The sequence below is a fragment of the Prionailurus viverrinus genome, chromosome D1, assembly GCF_022837055.1.
Source record: "Prionailurus viverrinus isolate Anna chromosome D1, UM_Priviv_1.0, whole genome shotgun sequence".
Classification (NCBI taxonomy): Eukaryota; Metazoa; Chordata; class Mammalia; order Carnivora; family Felidae; genus Prionailurus; species Prionailurus viverrinus.
This window is the reverse complement of record NC_062570.1, coordinates 89,997,368-90,010,964: the sequence shown is the minus strand read 5'-3', so window position 1 is coordinate 90,010,964 and position 13,597 is coordinate 89,997,368. Positions and strand designations below refer to the sequence as shown.

The 13,597-nt window shown below is 49.9% G+C and overlaps 1 protein-coding gene across 6 annotated transcripts in view; it reads right to left on the bottom strand.

Annotated features, from left to right (window-relative positions):
- LDLRAD3 (low density lipoprotein receptor class A domain containing 3) overlaps nucleotides 1-13,597 on the bottom strand; it is a 281,064-nt gene that overhangs the window by 184,240 nt on the left and 83,227 nt on the right. For 5 of the 6 annotated variants that reach the window (XR_007156499.1, XR_007156500.1, XM_047879087.1 and 2 more), the window contains one exon: nucleotides 1,529-1,675. The exons of the other annotated variant lie outside the window; for it this stretch is intronic. Coding sequence is in view for 3 of the 5 variants with exons in the window: in XM_047879085.1 (XP_047735041.1) it covers nucleotides 1,529-1,675 (147 nt within the window). In the remaining 2 variants the exon portion in view is untranslated. The remainder of the gene's footprint in view (nucleotides 1-1,528; nucleotides 1,676-13,597) is intronic. 6 annotated transcript variants of the gene reach the window in all.

Sequence of the window (13,597 nt, the reverse complement as noted above, 5' to 3'; positions counted from 1 at the left end):
GGCTCTGAGCTGTCAGCACAGAGCCCAATGCAGGGCTCGAACCGATGAACTGTGAGATCATGACCTGAGCTTAAGTCAGATGCTTAACTGACTGAGCCACCCAGGCACCCCAAAACTGGACAGACTGTAGAGTTCACCCATACAATCACATACGTAACTCAAATTACAAACCTTACGTTTCTAGCAATTTTAAAGACCAAGAAACAGAGAAAGCTGAAATAGACATTATTAATACTGTGTTTAAAATTCTGAAAAATGAAAACGCCTTACGTATGCTGGTCCATTTAGAAAAACAGTCACCTGCAACAAGCAAAATGAATATTCCCCCCACACGCAGAATAAACACAACATATTCCTAACCCACCCCCTCCCAAACCTTCCCTGGGGAGTGGGAGCAGGCAGGTGGGGGATCCTGGAGCCCTGGGACAGACAAGGGGCCAATCTCTGAGTGAGCAGCCTGTCTGAGGGAGAGCATCATGAAGGTGGGGGCGCGCTGGCTCCAGACTGGGCTCCAAACCCAGTTCTTCTTCCCGTGCGTCAAATCCCAGTAACAGCCACGGCAAAGTTCAAATTCTCATCTCTCAGACATTTCCTCGGCTGGCTTCCAGAGCCCTCTCTGGAAGATTCGGAGCCAGAACACACGGTTCTCCTGTCAGTGAGGCCCTGTGGCCTGGTGCCCGAAGCCCACAGACAAGCCAAGAACCAGTGTCCAGCCAGCTGTGTGGTCCCAAGGCAGTGACCCATTAGAACACCCTTAGGCCCAGCGCTCCTCAGGTGTGCTTCCCGCCTGCCAGGGTGCCACGGCCGAGCTCACTCTGCGGTGCCACACTCTGGTGTGGAAGAGAAACGCACTCCACGGGGCGGGGAGCGTGATCGTCCAGCACCCCGGACGCCCTCGACTCGCGTCTGCAGATTTCGAGGGCACAAAATAGGAAAGAGGCCGAAGAAGGAGAAGGTGGGGGGGAGGGTAAGAAAGAACCACCCCCATTTGCCCACGCCATATTAGCAGAGAGAAGGGCCGGCAAGAGCAAACTGCCGTCTAGTCACCACCAGCCCTGGGCCGTATACTTGGCATGACGCTACACCGTATTTAGTCACTAAGAACATTCCACCATGTACGAGATGGGAAAGATGATCACCAGCCAGGGCCTTGGGGTCAGGCAGGCAGCCCTGAATTCAAATCCAGATCTGCTGCTTGCTAGCTGGGGGGACACCGCAGCCATGTAACCTCTGGGAGTCTCGGAGTCCTCACATGGAATGCAAAGAGCAGTGCCTCAGGGTGGGGTTTAGCAGAGCCTGCTGGAAGGGACCTCTGTTCTCCTGAGACTGTGACTCTGTCCCCACCAAGACTCCTGTCTCTGCTCCCAGGCACAGCTGCGGAGTGGAGAGGGCAGGGCGGCTGGCCGGAGGCCCAAACAAACGCACCAGCTTGCAGCACATGGGGTGTGCAGGGTCTGAGCCGGATCAGGCCCTCCTCCCCTCTGCCCCAGGATCTCCCCCACCCCCACCCCAGCAAGAGGCCACTCACGGCACTCCTTCTCATCACTCTTGTCGAAGCAGTCGGGCAGCCCGTCACACTGCCAAGCGCCGGGGATGCACCGCCCATTGCTGCACATGAAGTTGCCTGGAATGTTGCACTCATTGGTGAAGTTGTTTCCAGGGAGCAGCTGGCTCTCTGCAGAAGAGAGAGGGGATGGGGACATGAGACAGTCAGAGGCGGCAGGGACCCGAGCCCCCACAACCGACGGGGCTCTGGTTCGACATGGGTCACATGTGGGAGACTTCCAGTAGGCAACGTTACTTCCCTGGGCTTCAGTTTCCTCATCTGCAAAGTGGACCGATAATCCACCCAACCCCCACCCGAGAGATTCTAAGAGAACTAAATGGAAAAATACAGGGAAAGCCTGTAGCAAGTGCTTGGCACACAACTGATGTTCACTGACTTTCTTCTTTCTCTGTCAAAAAGCTTGGTTGTGGGGCACCTAGGTGGCTCAGTTTGGTTGAGCGTCCAACCCTTGATCTCTGCTCAGGTCATGATCCCAGGGTCATGGGATAGAGCCCAGCATTGGGCTCTGCACTGAGCACGGAGCCTGCTTGAGATTCTCTCTCTCCCTCTCCCACTGCCCCTCTCCCCTGCTCTCTTTCTAAAAAAAAAAAAAAAAAAAAAAAAAATTTTAAAGAAAAATAAAAATTAAAAAAAAAAAAAAAAAAAAGGTTGGTTGTAAAACCCAAATTCTTTCCAGGCCATCAGCTGTGGCTAAAAATGAAAGTTCCAGGACAGGAGTGAGCTCTGGACTCCCAATCCCTCCAACTGCAGGAATCATGGGCTCCTTCCGGGCCTCAGACCCCGTGGCCCTACAATCACCAGATATTTGAACCTGGGCCTGTCAGCAGGAACACCGGGAGACCATCTCACTTTAGCCCACAAACCCACCTACGGTCATATGGGGAGGAAAGGCCAAACTGAAACTTGAACTCAGGGCACCAAGGTCACTGAACTATTTGCCAAGAACTCCTGGAGGTTTAGAACAAAGCCCCAGGGTTTAGATTCCAGGGCACCGAGCACAGTCACCAAATGCTGAGGCCCTGATGAGAAAAGGCCAAGTCTTAGGCTGGACAGCAAACAGGGAAGAGCAAAGGCTCTTCATGGGGACAGGGCTGCTGAATTCATCCACCAATGGACCCTGGGGACAGATTTTCAAGGGAGCCAGAATCTAATGAATCTCATCAGTCTGAGCCAGTGTGTTCAGCAGCCAGGAGATAAGGAGCCATCTGGAAGTAACGTTGTTTTAGGGGAAAAGGAGAGAAAAAGACCAGGCCCTCCAGGGGTCCTCTCTGAATCTTCAATAAGCCATTCATTGAACATCTGTGACCAGACACTTGTGTAGGTCCTAAGGATGCAGAGATGAAAGGTGGGGCTCCTCCCTGCAGCCCAGGAAGGCATGAGGCTATGCCAGTGGTCTTACTGCCACGTGCAGAGAAAGAGGGGTGTCCAGACCTGCCTGGGAGCAAGAGGAAGACAGCAGGGCCAACGACCCTCTTTCACAAGCTTTGCCAAAGAGAAGCATCTCACTCCAGATCCCGGACGTGACCTCTTTTTCATGCCGCTAGCCTTTACGTAGCTTCTTATTTTTACCCGGAACGCCCTTCGACCCGTGAGTGTCCTAGGAAACCCCTACCTACCCTTTTGCATACAACGTGTATGTAACTCTCCGTCTGAACTGTTCCCTGACTTTTCCCAGAAGAAATGAGCCCTTACTCTGCTGTGGCAGCTCCAGCACTACTGAGATGGCACTAAAAGTATTTTACAAGTGGAACAAACAGGCAACAAGAAATTGGAAAGGACGCAGCCCTAGGCAGGCAGCACCACGTCGGCCGTGGATTTTCCTCGCGGACCATCCACCCTGCCACGCTGCGTGCACATCTCCCTCCTGGAAACGAACTTTTGTAGGTCACTGAAGAATTCCATAACAACAGCTACAGTGAAGGGCCTCGCCCTGCCTTACTCCCCACACTAGTATCCTGAACGTCTCTCTTGACCCCTCCTCGCTCCATCATCCCCTTTGGAGGGGCAACAGCTGAGCCCTGCACGCCAGTCTCAATGCCACAGGCCTGACTCCAGCCCAAGGGATCTCCACCTCGCACCAACCTTGCTCCCAGTCTCCCAGCCTGGCCTCCTCGCCTCCCTGCCACGTCTCTGTGGCCAGCAGGATCTTTCTAAAGGGCAAATCGATCGTGACTCTTTCTCACTTTAAAAAGCCACTGAATGGGTCCCCAACGTTCTTAAGATAAAGTCAAGTTTTAACATGTTACAGAAGGTTCCAGGGAAGAAGTGGCATTTACAGTGGATGCTAATACACAGAGAGATAGAACATAAGGCCCTTCAGGCCTGAAGAGCACAGGAAGGCTCAGCCCAGGGCACTGAAGGGTATAGAATAAAAAACCCTCACGGCCCTGACCGTCAGGAATTGCAGACATATTGTGTTGCTATTTTCCCTATCCCACCCCTGGGTCAGCCGTTACCAGACATGGTGCCCTGTCCACTGAGCCCACACTCAGTAAAAGAATCCCTCTCAAGACCGGACTCCAGAAAGCCTCCAGCAACCCAGAGAAAAGCATGAAACCGATTCAACACCTCTGGGTGAGCGCAGTCACAGGACAAGGGGAATCACAGGAGAGAAGCCCCAGAAGGGCAGTCAGGTGCTGGATCCCAGCCAGCCACGGAAGGCACAACCCAGACCGCCCACCCATTCCAGCTGTTTCCTTACAACTGCTCTGGGCTTCACCAGCAAGCTCCCAGGGAATTCCTCCGGGCTCCAGAAGGCAACTGTCACTCTGTTTTGTTTGGAAATCACTCACATATGCCTCTGTAGAGCTGCCTCCTCGAAGGCAAGCCCCCTAGAAAAGTCACTGCAACTGTGAAATCCTGTTCGGATAAACAGATTTCCAGAGCCAGAAAATGGGCCAGATTGGATTCCAGAGTGCTTGCTCTGAGAGTCAGTCGACAGGCTGGGCGTGCAAGGCTCTGACAAGTGAAAGGGCACGGCACAAAGACCAAGTACCACATCCGTCATACACAGGTGGCCCTGCCAGCATAGGCTTGAGGTGCTTCACCGGCAGGACCAGGGATCCCCGGGCCCAGCAAAGGCTAACACAGAGGAGCGCTCTTTGTGAGTTCCTGAGCAACTCCATTATAAACGCAGACGGCACGGAGCCTTGTGCTTCAGGGAAGGGACAAGATCACCAACCTCAAAAGCGTGAGGAGAAACCAAGGCAAAGAGAAGTTAAATCCTGCAGGCTTTGTCTTCAAAAATCTTCCTGAAACCCATCCAGTGCGCTTTTATTAAACTGGAACGATCCCATCTAAACCAATGGTTCTTGGGGCGCCTGGATGGCTTAGCCAGTTAAGCATCCAACTCTGGTTCAGGTCAGGTTCTCACGGTTCATGGGCTCAAGCCCCACGTTGGGCTCTGTGCTGATAGCTTGGAGCCTGGAGCCTGCTTTGGATTCTGGGTCTCCCTCTCTCTTTCTGCCCCTACCTCTTTCTCTCCTTTCTCTCTCTCTCTCTCTCTCTCTCTCTCTCTCTCTCTCTCTCTCTCCCCCTTTCTCTGTCTCAAAAATAAATAAACATTAAAAAAAATTATTTTAAACCAGTGGTTCCCAACAGGGGACAATTGTGCCCACCTGGGGCACACATGGCGATGTCCGGGAGACATTTTTGGTGGCGGCCTCTAGAGAATCAAGGCTGGGAATGCCGCCCCTCACCACACGGAAGTATCCAGCCCGAAACGTCTGTAGTGCCAAGGCTGAGACATCCTTGAGGAAGTCTGGGAAAACCAACCCTCCAACCTGCTTTTCCCATGCCCCCCAGGTTCTGTCCCCTCGCAGCAGTGAGATTTTAAAATGCTACTGATGGCTTCTCAGTGCCCTTATGAGTAAATCTAAGACTCGTGCCACGGTTTACAAGGCCTGTCATGATCAGCCCCTGCCTACCTTTGCAACCTCGTTTCCTGGAATATGAACGTCCTCCCTGCACAGAGGCCCCCATACATTGCTACTTGCGGACACTGATTCTTCCACCCACCTTTCACCTGGTGAGACAGGTTGAATTGTGCCCCCCATTCACCGCCCCAAAATTTAATATGTTGAAGCCTTATCCCTCAGTACCTCAGAGTGTGTATTGGGAGCCAGGGTCTTCGAAGAGGTGATTAAGGGCCCAACAGACATGCATGGCTGCTCTAAGAGGACAGCCAAGCATTCGCTTATGGTTTATTCCCACCCTGCATACTCTTCCTCGCAAAGTTCCATCCCCTCCCTGCTTCATCCCCATGAAAGGCAGTGGGATCTATACATACATAGTTGAAAATAAGGGACGTGGGGGCGTCTGGATTTGTGCACGTAAATTACTACCCCGTCTGCTTTAAAAGAGGTAAGAAATCTTTTCAGCCCGACAGCAGGACTTTCTAGTGGCTGAAATATTTATCCCATCTCAGTGCCTTGGGACACATTTAGAATCCAAAAAAGACAAGCATTAGCACGCAGTTGGCTAGCTGGGGTTTTTCCTTCCCCCTTTTCTTTTTTTCATTAGGCTGAAAAATGAAAAGAGTTGCCCATGTTCACTGCAACACATCACTTACTTAAAATAACTATACCATCTGCACCAAGAAAAAAAAAAAAATTCCAAGTCCTCCCCCAACAGGCAAAGGCAAACAGCGAGCAGCAGCTTCTCCCAAAAGTTCTGGCATCCACGAATTCATCCCGGATGAGGGAGCCACACCCGGAGCAACAGCAGAAACACAGACAGCTGCTGCGTCCTCCCAAACTGTCCTTCTGGAACGCGCGCAGTGAGTGATGTTGACTTTTCCAGCTGAGAAATGGGAAACCCATTCTCCCCGCCAGAGGCCCCCACATGCTCCTCTCTCCCTCTGCCGCTCTCCGCCAGGACACTCCTTGTCATGACGCGATGCAGAACCGACATCTGCAAACTATCGACAGGCCCTCCTTCCCAGTTTCTGTCCAGTCGCCTCTGTTTTCATCCCTCGCCTCCCGACAATCCCATGTGCAGGCTCAAGGAACAACAAAGCAAGACATGCCCACGTACGTGCCGACAGCCTGGCGTTCTGTTTTTCAGTGCTCAGAGCTACCCTAAAACCCTCCCCGGAGAATTAACACACCTCCTCCCACTGCCTGGTGCCAACAAACATAACGCTATGAGGCCGCTGGAAGCCACCGTCTGTTTTCCCTTTGAATTCGCTTCTTCGACACACACGTTCCATGCATGGGCACATGTACAGCACCAAGTGGGCTGGTCTGCAAGGACTCATTTGCGAACATCCCTGGAAAGTCCCTAAAAGTCCCTCGGACCCCAGGCTGCTCTGCGTGGTGGCATCAGTGTCAGACGGAACCAGAGACATCTGTCCCAAGTACAACCCCGATCCATTCAGTTCTCACCAAACTGCTTCCTGCTGAGCTCCGCTTTGGGGAACGTTCTGGCTGCCATCAAAAGGGAGCGGTCACCGGGGGATGTGTGAGCCCGGAGGGGGGCTGTGCCTCTGGCTCCAAGTACCTATGCACAGCCAGGTCTCTACTTCTGTCTAGATTCTGCACACAGCTCCTCCCTGGGAGAACATTCCAGGGGCCCCAAACCCCGTTTACCCATCCGTTCAAGGAAGATACAGCCCAGGGAAATGGGTGAGAAGGCATAAAACGCCTCACAGGTTGAGCCCAGGACTGCTGAGCCTTGGCATTCACAGACTCCATGTTTACACAGACTCCATGTTTACACGTACAGGGTATCCTACTCACACTGACACTGAAGGAAGAGAGTGTTGCTGCAGGAACAGCTGACGGATGGAGCAAGTCTCCTAAGCAGGGAGTGAGCCTCGCTGTCCGTGCAGCCTCTGCGCTCCACGCAGGTTTCTTGTTTGCTTTTGCCATGAAATGCAAAACGGCAACCGCAACAAGATGATCAATGCTCTGTTTCCTCCCTAAAATGAGTTGGCAAAGAAAGCCAATGGCTAGTATTGATGGGCCAAGCAAAGGGAAAGTGAAGAGGTCTAGGAAAGGGACAGTTCTTCACCAGGAAATGGCTTTCGAAATTATTTCTGCCCTGTATTTATAGCCTCATTAAGGGCCTGAAGCTGTTACTTACATTTTTTAGTTATGCTTCATCGCATTTCATGGGGAAAATTATGTAGGAAGAGCGTTAACGTCGTGGGGATTTGCAGAGCCTTCGGGATGCAGCCCTTGCAAGGTCCGCGGTCCACAGCTCAGGGGGCTGGATGGCAATGCTGGAGGGGGCTGTTCCTCATGATGCTGACCCTCAGGGGTGGGCACGGAGCCCCACCCTGCTCCCCCTCCCTCACGACCCTCCCTTTAAACAGCCCTTAAAGAATTGATTATTACTGATCTTCCCCTAGGGATGATCTAACATCTGCTGCAGCTCTCAACACATGACAGGACTTTAACATATCAGTTCTTGTCCTTCACAACAGCCCCACGCACTAGGCAGCCATGCCCATTTTGCAGTTGAGGAAAACAGAGACTCAAGAAGCAACCTGCCCAAAGTCACACAGCTAGCAACTTTTGGGACCAGGTAGTAAATATTTTAGGCTGTGCAAGACAGGAAGCCAAATTAAAGATAGAAAGGTACTGGGGCAACTGGGTGGCTCAGTAGGTTAAGCGTCAGACTTCGGCTCAGGTCATGATCTCACGGTTCACGGGTTCGAGCTCCGTGTTGGGCTCTGTGCCGACAGCCCAGAGCCTGGAGCCTGTTTCAGATTCTGGGTCTTCCTCTCTCCCTGCCCCTCCCTGCTTCTGCTCCATATCTCTCTCAAAAATAAATAAACATTTAAAAAAATGTTTTTAAAGACAGGTACTTCTATAAAAGGAGAGAAAAAATGTTCCACAAAATATGCATTGGTAAAATTCAACACATGATCATTATTGAGAACAATTTTTCATAATACAGGTCTACTAATGAGAAGAATAGAATTACGGGGGGGGGGAGGTGGTGGTGGGAGAGGGGGCAGGTAACACTCCACTTGATAAGGTTCAAGGTTAGTGTTCCCTATCATCAAAATCTATCACAAATGTTTAATTTTTTCACCATTTAAAAATGTTAAAACCCTTCTTAGCTAGGTGACTTCAGTGGGCTGGCTCTGGCCCATGGGGCACAGTTTATGGACTCCTAAGCTAGAAGATGGCAGGTCTATTCAAAATAACAAAATGACCTTAGGGGGCATCATCCAAAGACACTTCCTCTCTATCCCACATCCCCACCACTTTCAGGATCTGAAATGATCCCTGTGGTTCAATGGCTGCTCCCCAAAACCATGAGGGCGCAGACCTTGGCTGTCCTGCTCCCCGTGTGTTCAGCAACTAGCAAGGTTCCAGACACCCAGCAGACACTCAGGAAGTGCTTACTGACTGAAAGAGGGATGATGCATCAGGACCCTTCCAGCTGGGATATTCTCAAGTTTTATGACTTTACCCAAACCCTACTTGAACCCATTCAGATTTCCGTGCAAAATGCAATGGATAAATGACATCGGGTCTGTAGAACACTTCTGAGCACCCAGGAGGAAAAGAACAGAAGCGAAGAACCACCAGATGAACTTGTGCACACACCAGAGCCCTTGCGAAGGGCCGGCTGCACACCAGGCCCAGGGTGTCAGGCCCGGGGGAGAACCTGGGGCAGGAGCTGTCCCCCACATGCCCCTTCTGTCCTTTCAGCTTCAATGAGCAGCAGGAGGAAGTGCGAATCAGGCAGTGCAGCTAAACTAAGGACAAGAAAGGGGACGGCTTTATGACCAATTTTTATCAGGCCTGCAGATAAGCCAGGCTTAAGAGAGGGCCGGTCAACCCTGCACTTAAGCACGTCTCAGAAACAGCCACAGGGTCAAGAAGAAGGAGTTTGCTCTGACCCCAAGTTCAGCTCAACCCTATCTGCCCAGAGATGGCTGCAATAATCCCTACGGTCACTGGGAACCGTTCTGCAGCCTGTATTACACTCCACACAGAGACACCCAGGCAGGGCACGTATGGAAAATCCCAAACCAAACCAAGGAATAAGGCCATAAAAACAAAATAAGCTTCAATTAGGCTGAAAAGCTATCTTTACGAGCTCAGGGTAAGGAAGGATTTCCGAAATAAGACTCAAAAAAAAAAAAATAAAAATAAAAAGCATAGACCATAAAGATTGAGAAATACAACCACACTAAAGCGTAAAACTCCTGCTCATCAAAAGATACCACAGACAAACCTAAAAGGTAAGCCACTAACTGAAAGGCTGTATCTGCCACATTTAGGACCCACAGAGCTCACTACCCAGGATTTTCCTACAAGACTGTAGGAGAAAACACAAGCCATCCCACAGAAAACTGGACAGAGCGTACGAACAGGTGCTTTCACTGACGGGAAATATCAAATAGCCACTTCAGATGTCCTCAGTCTCACTTGTAATCAAAACATAATTCACGAAACAAGAAAGTTCTCCTTCGCACCCATCGGACTTGCAAAAAGGTGGAGTCTGACCTTCTCAAGTAGCAAGATGATGTGACGCAACAGGAACGCACGCTGCACGTGATGGAGGAACTCGGAGCGACGACCTGGGAGCTCCTAGTGACCCCGCAGATGCTCCTACCCTTTGACCTGCCTATCGTCTTCTGGTGCACACCCCAGGCACGGGGAAGAGACAATAGCAAGAGCACGTTCCCGGCTGGTACCACTAGCATAGAAAATTGCAAGACAAACTCAATGTTCATCAAAAGCAGGATGGATGAAAAATAGGGTTGCATCCACAGGATGGAACAGCACCCAAGGCTTCAACTTAATCAACTGAGGTGGCATGGATCCACACGGGTCAATTCTGAGAAACCCAATGCTCAGTGAAGAAAGAGCAGGTTGCAGAATATCACTGAAGTCAAGCCTGAAGACTAGAAGACTTTCACGGGTAGATACAAATGCAAAAGTATTTCTTTTTTCATTGTACAGGAGAAGAAAAATAGCAAATTCAGGAGCGTGGTCACCCTCTGGCGAATGGGATCAGAGGGGACACAATGAACTGCAAACATAAGATTTCTTTTAAAAAAAAAAAAAAAAAAAAAAAAAAAAAAAAAAAAAGATTTCTTTCTTTGAAACAATCTGAAGCAAGCATGACCAAATATCAGAATTCAAGGGAGCCGGGTGGAAGGCACACAGGCTTCCTTCGTGTTATTCTTGGTCCTCTTCCCCATCCCTTAAAAAATGTTTCATTAATACAATTTATTATAAAGAACAAAAAAATATGCTAATATTTGAGAAAATCTCTGAAAGACATATGGAACCATTTACCACTGATATCCTAGCTTCAAAAACCCCATCAACTATAAAAGGATGAGAGATAAAAGGGGGCAAGTTATTCACGCTGGGGAAAAAAAAAAAGAGCAAATGCAAGGACATCCATCTGGGAAATTCGGTCCTATTATGAGCTCTTTTCATTTTCTGAAAGGCAGCAACAGTTGCAGAGTAGAAGCAAATTGTGGAGGAAAAAATAAACACGTCTCATAAGATAGATTTACCCACCCAACTCATTAAGCCGTGACATTCCGAAAACAAAAATAGCAAGGCCTAGCCAGAAGGGCAGATATTTTTTTAAATACGAACTCCCTGAGATGTCAGGGTGGGCAAAGCCGCAGTAATCTGTCCATCTCAGAATAGCCCATACCATCTGCCCCCTCACCCCTCCTCAAGGAGGCCAAGGAAAGGGGCCCAGCGATGATCTGGCATACCCAATCACAACTGCCAAATGCCTGCTTCTCTATAGCTGTGCGACTTCAGACAACTGAGTTACCGTCTCTGAGCTAAAACTGTCCACTCACAAACCTGGGGTAAGTCCACCTTCTGGGCAGGGTTGCTGAGGGATAGAGATATAATATCTATACACAGATAAAGAGATAAAGTAAATATAGTTAAGAGTACTTGGCAGATACATGGGGCTCAAGAAATAGTACTGGTATGTTCCTCCTTCCTGCCCTCCATACATTCTCCCGGACTCTCCTCACAGAGCTGGTACTGTCCCTTTTCTCTACCTGCCTCCCTAGAAAGGGCGCAGCCTGGACAAGCGGGGCTGGCTGGCTAAGAGTACATGTCACCCAGGTGCAAAAATGTAGACTCTGGGGACAGACGCTGGGTTCTGAGAACATAGTTACGGAGCTCACAATGTGACCCTGGCTTTGTATCTTCTAACACACAACAGTCTCGGTTAGGTAATTCCTAAAGAAATAAGTAGCCCTTCGGGGCATCTGGGGAGCTCAGTTGGTTAAGCATCCGACTCTTGATTTCGACTAAGATCATGATCTTGCGGCTTGTGAGTTTGAGGCCCACATCGGGTTCTGCAGTATGGATCCTGCTTGGGATTCTCTGTCCTCTCTCTCTCTCTCTCTCTGCCCCTTTCCCCTCATGTTCTCTCTAAACAAATAAAAAAAAAGAAAGAAGTAGCCTTTCTTGGATCATCCCTAGGACTCCTTAGCAGCAGCAAAATCATAAACATGAACCAACCCCTCAGAACAGTGTGGTTAGGACACAGATGAAAAGAGAAAGGAACGTGGGGCTCATCAGGATCGGAGGGAGCTGCTCTGTGTCCATGAGCCTCAGTTTCCCCATGTGTAGAATAAGGCAGTAACAGATGACATCCAAGTTCCTTTTTAGCTCTCAACTTACTATTCCTACTTCTGAGGACACACACCCAGTCCCCATGGAGGCAAACACTCACCATCTGCCTGTCCTAGACACATTCTTCAGCATTTAAAAATAATACCTGGGATTTACACAGAGCTCCTCCACTACAGGACTGAAAACATCCCTACAAGCCAGATACCGAAGGTAGTTCCTCCTTATTCAATACAGGGAGACTTAGGACCCAGAGATCTACCAGGCGGTCAAAAAGGCAGCACGGAAGCTAGCCAGAGAATCCCAGGTTCTCAGACCCGGGATGACACTGTTCCTGCCTCCGCTCGACACCGCTGGTCCCACCTTCCCCCAAAACAGGAGAAAGTCATCTCCAGGGGGCCAGGAATCTGACCTGCCTCCTGCTCTCTAGGGACGCAAGGGCCTCTCCGGTTCACTCCATTAACCACAATCTCCCATCACACCTCAGCAAATGAACGGCTGTCTGGTTTATCACTTCCGATCAGGGAGGAACCCTGCTAGGGAAATCAAAAACACCAGCCTGTTACCAACCAAGCAAGGGCGGAATACATATTAACTGGTGCGTCTTCTTAAATTTTCTTAAGTAGCTTAATCCATTAAACCGGTCCATCCAGCTTCTACAATCTGCTCACGCGGGCACCCTCCCTCCGTATGGAGCACGAAGACAGGCCCTCCATCATGAGGAATTAGCTGACTTCTTGAGCAAATGATGTTTGTACATCTAGCAAGTGCCAGAGTTAAGCAGTATTTACTGCTGGCGTCCCTGCTTCAGCATGCACGTCTGAATGAGCTCGGCTTTCAGAGAGAGCAATTTACCTTTGCAAGAGACTTGTCGGATTTGGCAAATCAAAGGGCTGACACCGTGAGACTAACCTGTTTGGGTTCTCCAGATTGTGGAGCGTATGACGGTCCAGAAAAGAAATCGATTAAAGATTAAGGAAGGATTATAGAGCTTGCCTCGCTCAGGTCGGCCTGGGAGCCCACAAACTCCGAATTCTAATGCCACTCGTTCCCAGCTCCCGGAATGGCTTAAACCTCTGTGCCTCAGTTTCCTCATCTATAAAATGGAGATGGACCAAAGACAACCCTGACAAGCTCCCTGGGGAACTAAAGGGCTATTCTGTCCATCTGGTCCCAGAGTTGCACAATGACAGAGGGGAAAACCTCAAAGCTCTTGTCCTGCTTCCCTTACACTGGAAAACCTAAAAGGATGAAGAAGCCAGTGGAAGCTTCCAGGACTGTCACACATATAAGACAGCATGCAGATAAAGGCCATACGACTAGCCAGAGTTCACTGTTAAGGGCATCCTTATTCACTACTGAAGAATTACTATTATATAAAGACTAGATGTAATGTAGGCACAAAATATGCCACTCTACACAAGACATACCGTTCTATGGGGCGCCT